The following is a 12409-nucleotide window of genomic DNA, read 5'->3' on the forward strand; positions in this document are numbered from 1 at the left end:
AGTGGTTTGTATCACTGGCGTTGCTTTCATCCGTGTCTGTGTTTCTGCTCACATGCGCCACCCCGTTTTCCTTGTGCTGTTCTTCTCGTACAGTTCCTGCAACGCTCCAACCTGATCACAGACGTGAGTGTGGATGGGAAGAAACTGAAGAAGCAGCAGCAGGCGTCCATGAAGAAGAGGAAGAAGGAGGCGAAGAAGAACGTCAGGAACCCAGCCGGCAGCCTGCGCAGTCGCGGCTCAAGCATCAAGATGCTCTGATCAAACCTTGCGCACACACACGCACGCACAATGCTGGTTGTGGACTTCCTTGCGGACTGCCTCTACTGTTCTCTTGCCTTATGTTATTGTTGATATGTTGAGGTGTGCGTGGAGGAGAGTGGGAGAGGGGACAGACAGCCAGTGAGCCTGCTATAGACGCGCACAAAGAGCAGGCAAAAGGCCAAAGCCATCACATCACGTGCGTGTCACCATCATCCATCATCATCATGAATCAACAACAACACACAACACAAACAACCCGAAACGATGAGTGAACAGCAGCACAACAACGTGCAGCGAGGCAGCAGTGGTGGTGATGGTGATGGTGGTGGACGCAGGGTGGGGAGAAGTGGTGGTGGTGGTGGTGGTGGCGGCAGTCAGGATCGTGACTTGGTGGTGGTGACGCTGAGCGACCATGACGATGGCAGTGGATGGGAGTCGACGACAGATGACAGCGACCTGCAGCCGCAGCGCAGCGCACCCGCAGAGATCAACTTCATGCCACCAACCACTGGCAACAGCAATGGCGAAGGCGATGATGACGGCGACGGCGGTGGCGGTAGCCGCGGAGGCGCCAGCCACAAGCACACCAACAACACAGCTGACGTCTTCAAAGATGCACGCGAGGAGGCGCAGCAGCAGCAGCAGCAGCAGCAGCAGCAGCAGCAGCAACAACAGCAGCAGGGATCACAGAAGCACACGCGAAGGGGTCGGCGCCGTGGCCACTCCGATCGGCAGCGATTACGGCCACAGGCGCGGCCGCAGGGCAGGCGGCGGATCGAGACCATGCGCAGCCGGGCGCTGCGCGAGCTGCACTCCATGCACCGAGACAAGGGCAGCAGCGGGGAAGAAGACAGTGAAAGTCATCACCACCAACAACACCAGAGCAACAGCCCCAGCCGTGATGGTCCCGCAAGCCACGGCCGCAGGCTCGTCCACAGCAGCTCCACGCCGTCTGGCAACGAGGACCCACACCGCCAAGCCCCGCACGCTGGTAGCGGTGGGGACGGTGGAACCGGGCGCCCTCGAGCCAACAGCTACACCAGCGCTGTGCATGGCGACGGCGACGCTTCTGGCACGAGTGAAGGAGACATCCGCATGGACACAAGCATCTCCGCGGAACACCTGACCATCCCAAGCCAGCGCCAGCGCGGTCGCAGGCGGTACCTGAGCCGCGACGATGCACTGGCTGCATCACAGGACGAACGCGGACGCAGCCGAAGCCGAAGCCGAAGCCGGCGCAGCAGCTCGGGCAGCCAGCGCCTTCCTCCGCGCAGCCCAGCCACGCGCCGGTCGCAGCTGCTGCGTGCAGCCGGAAACCAGCCAGACTTCAGCCGGCAGAACCTGCACCGCCTCTTCCGCATCTTCGACGCCGACAACGACGGCTGCCTGAAGCACTCGGAGTTCAAGTCGGGCCTGCTGGCCATGGGCCTGAAGGAGGCGCGTGACAACATGGCCGTTGGGCGGCTGATCGAGGCCATTGACGTGGAGGGCGATGGCACCATCCACGAAGACGAGTTCATCACCTTCTTCAGGCAAATCAAGATGGATCAGCTGCAGGACCACCTCACGGAGTGGCAGGCCGCCATGCCAAGCTCGGTTGAGGTCGTCTCATATAACCCCTACGACAACACGTCCTCGACCACAGACATCCCCGGCAACGGCATCCTTGAGTGGCTGAAGAGCAGAGACAAGCGCAAGGGGCCACACGCCTTCCAGCGCGACTGGGTCATCATCAAGGGATACAACGATACCATCACGCAGGTGCTTGGCCTGTACCTGCACATTCACGAGGAGACATACCAAGATGTCGTCACCTTTCAGCGTGACAAGATTGAGATTCTCGAAGCCGAGAACCATGAGGGCTGCATCGCTCAGGTGCGTGTTTGTGTGATTGTTTGTCCACCTGTCTGTGTCTGTGTCTGTGTCTGTGTCTGTGTCTGTCTTTGTCTGTGTCTGTCTGTCTGTGTGTATGTTGAAGTCTGATCATGGCTGCTTCCTGTATGTCTGTCCTCTAACCGCCTTCTCTCATATGGACCAACTCACACTACCCTTGCTCCTCCTCACAGATGCTGATGAGTGTGTACACACTTGACAACTCGCCCTTTCTCCATGGCCATTCCAAGTACGACCCGGGCCTCAGCCTTCGCCGCGACTACCGACCGGTATAAACACTCACTCACACACACACACACACACACACTCACTCACTCACTCACTCACTCACTCACTCACTCACTCACTCACTCACTCACTCACTCACTCACTCACTCACTCACTCACTCACTCACTCACTCACTCACTCACTCACTCACTCACTCACTCAATCAATCACTCTCCCACACACACACACACACACACACACACACTCTCTCTCTCTCTCTCTCTCTCTCTCTCTCTCACACACACACACACACACACACTCTCTCTCTCTCTCACTTACTCACTAACTTATTCACACACACTCACACTCACTGTCGCTCTCTCTCACCCCTACTTGCATGGCTGCCTGTCTCAACTGCTCACTGATCACCCATGCGGTGTGCTTGTGCGTGTGCGTGTGCACGTGCGCCGTGAGCAGGATGCGGCACGTCACACGCGGTCAAACACACATTCTGACAGCCAATCCGGACTGGCTGCCTTCTTCACAAAGAAGTCAGTCATGCCACAAGCATATTGGCCAGCGTGCTTCCTTGCCTTGGACCTGTCCACGCTCTAAACCGCCTATCCTTGCCCGTGTACACACACTTTCACGCATCCACGCCATTTTACACACACACACACACACACACACAAACACATGCTGGCTCACGCACCGTTCTTCGTTTGCTTGTCTCCACCCGCGTGTGTCTGCCTGCCCTGTTCACATTGCATGCACAGCTTCTGGCCCGGTGAGTCACCTCTCGTTAGCAAGCGTCACCTGAGTGAATTCCCGCCTCTCATCAGCTCGCACCCGCTCAGTAACATTATCGTCAGCGACACCCTCCTCATCACCATTGTTCGGTGGGTGTGCTCCATGATCTTGTGCGGCTGTGCCCGTCTCTTTACATCGCTTTGTCGGCGCCTCTCAGTACCGCGTGTGAGCGCATCACCTTCACACCACACCTGCTATGCAGCCAGCGCATGAAGACCCGTAAACCCGATGTCCTTCGCCGGCCACAACCATATCTTCTCACGGCTGTGTGTTTGTGTGTGTGTGTGTGTGTGTGTGTGTGTGTGTGTGTGTGTGTGTGTGACTGTCCGTCTGTGTCTGTGTGCATGTGTTCAGTGATCCTGAAAGCGAGGAGCTGGACGAGAATGAGCCACCGGTGCCAAATCCTGTCTATGACGTCTTGGCAGAGGTCCGCGGTCAGATTTTGCAACACTTCTCAGGTCAGCGCGCTTCCTTCGTCCGTCTGTCTGTCTGTCTGTGCCTGTGTATGTGTATCCGTTGGCCACACTTGTTGCACGCTCCCTACCAACCTCGTTGCCGCTGTCTTTACCTGCTTGTTGCTGAGTGACCATCGTATCATCGCACACACGTTTCGCTTTGTCAACTGTGTGGAGTGCAGATGTGTTGACTGGCAATGCAAAGTATCTCAGCTATCTCATTCTGGAAGCCGTCACAGAGGAGAACTATAACCTCCGCGATGCCCTCAAGGTGAAGCACACCTTGTACATACCTCGCCTCGATTCAGCTCACATATCGTGTGCTGTCATTCGTGCTTCGCACACTTGAATGCATGTGTGCACGCGTTGCGTACTGCTGCGCTTGTTTGGTGCAACTTTAGAGCTGATAATAGGCCATTTGGCTGTGCTTCTTGCCTATTCCTCACTCTTCACTGCAGACATGGCTCGGTGTCATCGATGATGGCATCTCTGACAGACCGCAATCCATCTATCGCGCCCACCTGTGTACGTCGCACCGCTGCATTTGCATGTCTGTCACTCTGCCTGTGGCTTTGCCGATGTCTTGCACTTTTGTATGGACGTGTGTGTGTGCGTGTGTGTTTGAGAGGCACACAGACAGACAGACACACACACACACACACAGACAGACAGACAGACAGACAGACAGACAGACAGACAGACAGACAGACAGACAGGGAGAGAGCGTCAGTTTGCCGTGTGTGTTTGTTAGTGTTAATTTGCCATGTTGGCAACTCATTCCACGCCTGTGCGTGGGGCTTGCGCGACATTTACCTGTGCAGTCGATTTTGCCAAGATTGCCACCGCCTACACCCGCGAGATGTCTGCTCTGAAAGAAGTGCTGACGCAAAACCTGTGGGACAATGACGACGCCCAGCTCACCCAATATTTTAGCGAACAGGTGAGTGCTGTGCAGGGTGTGGCGAAGCACTGCAATGCTCTCTAATGCTCGTCGCAACACTCAACTGACTCTTTGCACACGCACAACGTCCACAATCGCTCACACACACATGCACACACACAAACACGCTTGCGACAGGCGGTGTATTTTCGGGATTTGAGCGATCAACTTGGTTCGATCGTGAGCGAGTTGGAGGAGATGCAAGAAGTCATTCAAAATCTGTTTCAAGTCTATCGTGTAAGCGTTCACCTCCGCCACTCATGTTGCCGTGTATTGGCTGCCGTGGTGGTGTTTGACCTGCCACAACGAGCGGCTCATTGCCCCCACACTCTACGTCACGCTTTGTCCAAGCGGCACAACTGTTTGCCCCGTGCCATATGTTCTCACATCCTCGCACGCTCTCCCTTGACAGAGCTACCAAGATGAGAAGATGAACAGCTTCCTCCTTCTCCTCACCATCGTCACCGCCGTCTTCATTCCGGCACAATTCCTCACGGGCCTGTGGGGCATGAACTTTGATGAGGTCTGTGCATGTGCCGCCATGACAGCGTGTATGAGCGCATGCGTTGGTTTCTTCGTATGCACGTGTGGATTCATGGTGTGCTGCTTCCCCACTGCTGTGTTTGTGGCTGTGTCTGTGTCTGTGTCTGTGCCTGTGTCCGTGTGTGCCTGTGTCCCTGTGTGCCTGTGTCCCTGTGTGGCTTGTTGTTTATGTGTGTGACCTGCCTTTACGCCATGCCATCCCCCACTTGGTGTAACTTGTGCTCGTCCCTTCCAGTTTGACTCGTTCTGTCTGTGATTTGACGCGCGCCCTCACCCGGTCCCTCTTCCTCTTGCTTGTGTGCATCCACAACCTCAGATGCCTGAGCTGCACTGGAAATATGGCTACCTGATGTTCTGGATGCTGGTTCTTGTCCTGACAACCATCGTTCTTCTCTGGTTCAGAATCAAAGGCCTCTGGCTGCTTGATTAGTTGCCCATGTAAACGCATGTCCGGGGGGGTGTGTAGATGTGGATGTTTGCACCCCTGTGTCAATCTGGCTGCCTCTCCGCGTGTCTGTCTGCCTATCTGTCTTTTCTGTCTTTCCGTCTGTCAGTGTCAATGGGTGTCTAGCTGTCTCGTGAATGACCCATACCCATCATGATTGCAGGTTCTTTCTTATGTGCATGTGTGTGCTGGTGTACAAAGCACGGTTGGTTGTACATGGTGCGATGCTTGCCGTGGTCTTTGTGTGGATTTGGCGCTGTTCATTACACTTGCCTCAACGAAACCACTCACTCTCCTTTTAATTCACAAGCAATACATCTCCTTTAGGCATCACATCACATCTTTGGAATTAGGCCAAACAGACACAATTATGCACAGTACCCCACGTGCACACAGAACGACCATGCACACTCGCTCGCCCACGTGTACACACACACACACACATACACACACACGCACACACACACACACTCTCTCTCTCTCTCTCTCTCTCAACTCTGACGTTGTCACTCGCATCACACCCAACACCAACAACAACGACAACAACAACAACCACTAACAACAACAACAACAACAACTATGCACACACACACACGCACACACTGCATCATCTCTCAACCACATCAAGCATTGCCGGTCGCAGGCTGGTTCACTGCACGCAACTGCTCTTTCACCAGCTCCACCAACTCTCGCAGCTTCTCGAACGAGGTGCCGTAAGGACAGTAGCTGATCCCCGATTGTTTGATCATGTCATGCGAACGCTCGAGCGTGGCCACGGCCGAGAGTTTTGGGTGTCTGCGCGAGACATCACACAACACCGCAGCAACAGGCTGTATGCCCACTCTACCCAAGACGAGGAGGGACAAGCTGACACAGCCTGCGAAGATTTCGCCACCGGTGCCCATGAAGCGCCTCACAATCTTGATAAACGCCTTTATGGGGCGAGTCGCCACGAACTCCAGTGCGTTGGACTCCCCCCGACCGCCCATGTTCAGCAGACACTCCACAACCATGAGAGTGTTGCCAATCTTCTCGGTGTCATCGCGACCAAGGCTCGCGGCTCGCTCCATCAGCGCGGTCAGGGTTGTCCTTGACACAGGGACATAGTAGGTCCTGACCTTTCGGGCGTCTTCCTCCGAATCGTCGAGCAACGTGTAAAGGAAGTCAACGGCCACGTCCAAACACGCGACGCGGTCCTCCTTGAGCCTCTGCATTACATGCAGCACGTCAGCGGGGACTTCGCCAGAGGCTGGGCTTGGTACCTTTTCAAAGGAGAACATGCCGGAGATGTACTCGTCAATCGAGGTTACGCCGAGCTGTCGGAGCGTGGGCAGAGCCACGGACTTCGCCTTTGCATCAGTGATGATGCTGACCAGAGGCATGAGCGCCTGGTGTCCCGTCGTCAGATGAAACCAGGGATCACTGACGAGGGACAAGAGCGTCGTCAGGCCAAGGCGGGTCTCGGCAATAAGCATACGTGCGCGTGTGCCCGCTGTGCACAGCGTGGTGAGCACCTGCGTCATGTACCACGCCATGTCGCCACTGGCGCCGTCCCTGCCCCTGGCGTGGCGCCGGAGAAGTCCAAGCAGCACAGGTATGGCGTCAACCTCCAGCACACTCTCCCAAATGGCTTTGTACGGTACAAGCATTTGCAGTTGCATGGCTGCCGACACCTCCAAGTCGCCGACGTCCCCGCGCCACTGCATGGCCTGGAGAATCACGCACACCAGGAGATCCGCGTCCGCCTTTGTTGGCGGTTTGACATATACCTTGCCACAGCCACAGAAGCACATGAGCCCTGGTTGGTCGCGTTCATCTGGGGAGCGGGCACCTGAGGAAGAAGCTGCGTCTGAAGGGCGTGCGTCTGGGGTAGCTGCATCTGAAGCGCGTGTGTCTGGGCAAGCTGCGTCTGAGGAAGATGCACCGCAGCCATCACCCACAAGCATCTGGCCGATGAGCGTAAGCCTGGCACACGTCTCCTCGCTTGGGGCGCTAGTTTCCAGCATCTGCCTGACCTTGGTGATGAGGTGCCGCATCAGATCCCAGCACATTTCAGTCGCCAACGGCACGGTGACGCACGTCCCAGACTTTGGGTACCGTTTCAGGAAGCGCCTGGCAGCTGTAGCCAAGTCGTCGATGCAGGAAACCGCCCCGTACTGTCCCCGCCCTCGCTCCGGGAGCCTGTGTGTGAACAGCATGTTGCTGAGCGCCCGCCAGATTAGCGTCTTCTCGGGCACCGTGTACGTCATGTCTTCGATCGTCGAGATCAACCACTGCCAGTACTTGGAGGGGATGCAGAACAAGATGATCTTGCCCTGGTAGAGGAGCGTATCCTGCATCAGAAGGGTCCCAAGCAGCACAGCCCTCATCTTCTTCCTCTGCTTGGTGTCGTCCGCTTCGTCCTGCGCTTCCGCTGGCGCCTCCCAGAACTCATCCACAGCAGCCTTCACCAGCAGCCCTTGGTCAAAAGACAGGGATTTCATGTGCTTGTCCATCCAGTTGTATATGTCGTTCCCCAGTGCCATAGCCACCTTCGTGATCACCTCCAGCGCATCCTCCGTCTTGGTGGGGTCACGGTCGGCGATCATCAGGCGATGGAGCAGCACTGTTGGGAAGGGCTCGGCCAGTGCCTTTGGCGCCACCAGCTCGTGCTGGAGTGCGAGGTGGGCGACATCGGCGACAAAGTGGACCATAGCTTGTTCGTTGAGCCGCGTCATGGCTGACCGCCCCATCAGCTGCAAGGCAAAGTCGATGTCGGTGAAGCAGGTGCGGAGCACGTGGTTGGGCACCGCCTCCGCCAAGGTGTACACAAACGCGATGGCCACAGCAAGCACCAGCGGAGAGCCAGAATGGTGAAGCATCGTCTTGAGAAGGATGTCCTGCAGATCGCAGCCTTGGACCAGGGACTCGCACTGGGCAGCAGTTGAATTCCTGACGCACACCGTCGCCGCAGTGTAGGCTGCCAACATCACGCTCACGGAGGACTTGGCCTCGCACGCAGAAGCGGTCAGCACGCGCATCACAATGGGGCGGAAGGTGTCGACACCCCAGTCCTTGGTGACCAGGGCAGTTACGAGCATCGCGTAGCCAGCGGGAGGCACGTCCGTGTGTGCATTTTCCACAGGCAGCGCCCTGGTGATAGTGGCGCACAAGTCGTCGGGCCCCAACGCCTTGAAGAAGGCAATGCGTTCACAGCAGCTGATCCAATGCGTGTATGTGGATTGGAATTGCTCTCGCAGGTCGTCGGTGAGGTGCCTGCCAAAGAGACTCTCCACCGTGGGCGGCGTACGGCTAGCATCGTCTTTTTCCTCCATGGCTACAGGAGCGGCGCAGAAAGAGACGAGACTTTGGGAAGGGGCGGGCTCTGCTGGTAGTCGTGTCGAGGCAAAAGAAAGGGGGGGGGTTGTCGTTGAAGACAGAGCTGACAAAGAAGGGAGCTGAAGAGAGGAGGGGGGTGGGGTGGCAAAGGGACGTGTGTGTGTGTGCGTTTTGATCGAACGGGTGTCTGTTGTCGACAAGAAGGCACGGAGATGGGACGCTCGACAGCTCGACAGAGCAGAGAAGAGAACGCAGAGAATAATGATGAATGAACACAGGGTAGTGTTACGGGTCATCTAATAAGTGTGCTGGCTGAGGAGCGCCAACCACACAGACCCCACACATCACGCTTAGTGAATTGGGGAGGCGCAAGAGGATGCATGTGTTGGCAACGATGGGTCGTTGCCAACACAGCCTCACAGGAAAGAAGCGCAGAAGCAAAGCCAAGAAAGCTTTCGACAGAGTAGCGACAAATTGAGAGCAGGAAAGAACAAGACAGGGTCATCTGTCGAGAGGACATGAGCAAAAAATTTGCAGGGGGTGCACCCACTTTTTGTTAGCCCTCGTGGGGTTGTACATACGCATGTGGTGTTTGTGTGTGTGTGTGTGTGTGTGTGTGTGTGTGTGTGTGTGTGTGTGTGTGTGTGTGTGTGTGTGTGTGTGTAAATCGTGTGTGCGTGTGGGCGCGCGCCTTGATTGATCGTCACCCCACCACACCACCGCCGCCAACCACACCCCGTCGTTGTGACCCCTGTGTCGCTTGCGTGTAATGTGCGCGCATGGCATGGCTCACACCAACGCATCTGCCTTGAGCACCAGCAAACAAAAAGTTCTGTGACAGGCAACACATGTACAAGCAAGCACACAGGCCAAACACACACAACCTGAGAAACAAAGGCAAGCAATCAAACGAAAAGGGGCATGGAAAGGGATTCAGAGTGACGCAGTGGCGCTGCCGACAATGATGGCGCATCACAGCCATGTATGCGCCTATTGGGCGTGCTCCTTGGTCGGGTACTCGTTCGGGTACTTCTTGATATGCTCGAGCATCTCCTTTTCCTGTGCAGCACAAAGGGAAGGGGGAAACGTAAGTGTAGCAGGAAGCCAGGTGTGAGCCGAGACAACAGCGACAGCTAACCAGGGAAAGTGCGCACGCAAGACCACTCGTGATCACACGCACGGCATTTCCATGTGTGTGTGCATGTGTGTGTGTGTGTGTGTGTGCGTAAGTGTGTGTGTGTGTACACAAGCCGAACTGACCTGCTCCACAAGGCGGGCTGGCTTCACGTCGTACACGTCCTCGAACATGTGCGACAGCGAAGGCTTCTTCTTCTTCTCCGCAGCGGCAAACGCCTGGCGAACCTCCTTGTAAATCTCCTGCTCACAGTGAACGTACATCGAAGGAAAGGGAGAGGAGAGAAGCAGGAGGGAGGAGGTGGAGACAGGGACACGCAAAGCGTCAGCAAAGCAAGAACATTGAAGTGTGTGTGTGTGCGTGTGTGCGTGCGTGTGTGTGTGTGTGTATCGGAGCATGCAGCAAGACCACAGCAACGGGCCGTGCCGTTCCTGTTTCCCTTCCCCCGCACCTCTTGCAGCGCTTTCTCCTTGTCATCGTCCCAGAGGTTCTGGTTGCGCAGGTACTTCTGCAGGCGCTCAATGGGCGTGTCCTGCTGGAAAGAGCTCACTTCCTCGGCACCTGCGTTGGATATGCGACAAGCATGTTGGGGTCAGGAAGGCAGTCTTGGTGCAGGTGAACAGGCATGCAGGAAACGGAACGGGCACACACATACACACAGGCAGGCAGACAGACAGGTACTCACTCACACACACACACACACACACGCACACACACACACACACACACAAGTACATCCATCGCATGCACGTATGTACCGCGGTAGGTGGTTGAATCATCGCTGGTGGAGTGGTGACCAATGCGGTACGTCATGGCCTCCACGAGCACAGGCCTGTGGGTGCGAAAGGTGCCCCAGTTCACACGTGTTGACGGTTAGCGCAGGCGTTGGGGGGGGGGGGGAGAACGAATGCAATGGAGAGCACACAACACACTGTTGCATGCCACATGCAGCACACCGTACGGTGCGACACACACACACACACACACACACACACACACACACGTATACAAGCGTGTACCATGTATGATTATTGCACGCACCTCTTGTTGGCGATGGTCGCCTCGCGTGCGGCCTTGGTGGCGAGGTAGACTGCAAACACGTCGTTGCCGTCAACGCGGATGCAGTCCATGCCGTAGCCAGCCGCGCGGCTCACTGGCACACACACACACACATAGAGGCGGCGCGTGGTGGAAATGGGGCGCAAGTGAGAAAGGTGCAGCGGGTGACGTGCATACGGCTCTATGTGCACGTGCAAGCGTGTAGAGAGAAAGGCAGGTACGAGCACACACAGACAAAGACACACACACACACACAGACACACAGACACACACACACACACAGACACAAAACACACACACACACAGACACAGACACAGACACAGACACAGACACACACACACACACACACACACCGATGCCGTCGCCGCGGTACTGGTCGTGTGTTGGGGTGGAGATGGCGTAACCGTTGTTGCGGCTGTACAAACAAGCAAACAAACAGTATGGGTAGTGGTGGCGGAACTGTGAGATTCAGGCAGCGGCAAGCGAGGAGACATCACAAAACACAAAACACAAAACACAAATCACACACACACACACATAGACACTGATGCAGACACACAAAGCATCGTGACGCCCATGGCCAGCGGTGACGGACCAGAAGAAGATGACGGGGCAGTCGAGGGTGGCGGCAAAGTTGAAGCCGGCATGCGCATCGCCCTCGCTGTTGGCGGCAGTGATTGACGCACGCACAGACACGGTGAGCAGGTTCACAATGCAGAGGTGAGCATGTAAGCATGCGTGTGATGTGACACACGCACATATTCAAGTATGCACGCACATGTACACAAATACACAAGTAGACCAACACACACACACACACACACACACACACACACACACACACACACACGAAGCCTCTCTTTCTCTACACACCTGGCAGCACCCTCGCCAAAGTAGCAGATGACGCAGTTCTCCTTGCCCTTGGCCTTGAGTGCGTAGGCAGCGCCGCTCGCTGGCAGCACGAGCGTGTAACAGCAGCGGGGGGGGGGAAGTGAGGCAGCGCGACAAGACACAAGCACAAAGGGTGCATACTTGACAGCAGCGAAAAGGTAGAACACACACAAACACACACACACACACACACACACACACACACACACACACACACACACACAAAGTGCTGTACGGCCACCTTGTGGGATCTGGGTGCCGAGCGGGGAGGAGATGGTGTGGAAGTTGAGCTTGTGCGAGCCGTAATGAACGGGCATCTGTGGACAGCAAGAAGCAGCAATTCAAAGCACATGGGATGTTAACGTGAGCCTTTGCTGACAACAACTCCCTCATCCCGTGTGTGTGTGTGTGTGTGCGTGTGTGTGTGTGTGTGTGTGTGTGTGTGTGTGT

At 56.1% G+C, this 12409-nt stretch overlaps 4 protein-coding genes across 4 annotated transcripts in view; 2 read left to right on the forward strand and 2 right to left on the reverse strand.

Moving 5' to 3' along the window:
* PTSG_01699 (uncharacterized protein) overlaps nucleotides 1-429 on the forward strand; it is a 5314-nt gene extending 4885 nt beyond the window's left edge. Inside the window, exon 11 of the mRNA XM_004997620.1 lies at nucleotides 94-429. Coding sequence (XP_004997677.1) covers nucleotides 94-258 — 165 coding nt within the window. The 3' untranslated portion in view covers nucleotides 259-429. The remainder of the gene's footprint in view (nucleotides 1-93) is intronic.
* Nucleotides 430-488: 59 nt separating this feature from the next.
* Nucleotides 489-5890, forward strand: PTSG_11770 (uncharacterized protein). Its single transcript, XM_004997621.1, has 11 exons — nucleotides 489-2136; nucleotides 2328-2423; nucleotides 2840-2913; nucleotides 3139-3261; nucleotides 3527-3630; nucleotides 3810-3898; nucleotides 4086-4152; nucleotides 4449-4567; nucleotides 4706-4804; nucleotides 4980-5090; nucleotides 5427-5890. The coding sequence occupies exons 1-11, from the start codon at nucleotides 526-528 to the stop codon at nucleotides 5538-5540; spliced, it is 2607 nt and encodes an 868-aa protein (XP_004997678.1). The 5' UTR covers nucleotides 489-525; the 3' UTR covers nucleotides 5541-5890.
* Nucleotides 5891-6077: 187 nt separating this feature from the next.
* PTSG_01702 (uncharacterized protein) lies at nucleotides 6078-9191 on the reverse strand. Its single transcript, XM_004997622.1, has one exon. The coding sequence runs from the start codon at nucleotides 9167-9169 to the stop codon at nucleotides 6179-6181; it is 2991 nt and encodes a 996-aa protein (XP_004997679.1). The 5' UTR covers nucleotides 9170-9191; the 3' UTR covers nucleotides 6078-6178.
* Nucleotides 9192-9622: 431 nt separating this feature from the next.
* PTSG_11771 (uncharacterized protein) overlaps nucleotides 9623-12409 on the reverse strand; it is a 4027-nt gene continuing 1240 nt past the window's right edge. Inside the window, exons 6-14 of the mRNA XM_004997623.1 lie at nucleotides 12201-12276; nucleotides 11942-12020; nucleotides 11664-11729; nucleotides 11422-11483; nucleotides 11050-11161; nucleotides 10767-10840; nucleotides 10460-10569; nucleotides 10134-10250; nucleotides 9623-9932 (exon numbers count right to left, since the gene is read on the reverse strand). Coding sequence (XP_004997680.1) covers nucleotides 9864-9932; nucleotides 10134-10250; nucleotides 10460-10569; nucleotides 10767-10840; nucleotides 11050-11161; nucleotides 11422-11483; nucleotides 11664-11729; nucleotides 11942-12020; nucleotides 12201-12276 — 765 coding nt within the window. The 3' untranslated portion in view covers nucleotides 9623-9863. The remainder of the gene's footprint in view (nucleotides 9933-10133; nucleotides 10251-10459; nucleotides 10570-10766; nucleotides 10841-11049; nucleotides 11162-11421; nucleotides 11484-11663; nucleotides 11730-11941; nucleotides 12021-12200; nucleotides 12277-12409) is intronic.

This window comes from Salpingoeca rosetta (assembly GCF_000188695.1).
Source record: "Salpingoeca rosetta unplaced genomic scaffold supercont1.3, whole genome shotgun sequence".
Classification (NCBI taxonomy): Eukaryota; class Choanoflagellata; order Craspedida; family Salpingoecidae; genus Salpingoeca; species Salpingoeca rosetta.

What these genes read in the sequence shown, in the direction of transcription:
- PTSG_11770 (XM_004997621.1), top strand. Translation starts at nt 526, where the DNA reads ATGAGTGAACAGCAGCACAACAACGTGCAGCGAGGCAGCAGTGGTGGT. An exon ending in GATTTTGCAACACTTCTCAG is followed by an intron (nt 3,631 to 3,809) that starts GTCAGCGCGCTT and finishes TGTGGAGTGCAG; the next exon opens with ATGTGTTGACTGGCAATGCA. An exon ending in GGGGCATGAACTTTGATGAG is followed by an intron (nt 5,091 to 5,426) that starts GTCTGTGCATGT and finishes CCACAACCTCAG; the next exon opens with ATGCCTGAGCTGCACTGGAA.
- PTSG_01702 (XM_004997622.1), bottom strand. Translation starts at nt 9,169, where the DNA reads ATGACCCGTAACACTACCCTGTGTTCATTCATCATTATTCTCTGCGTT.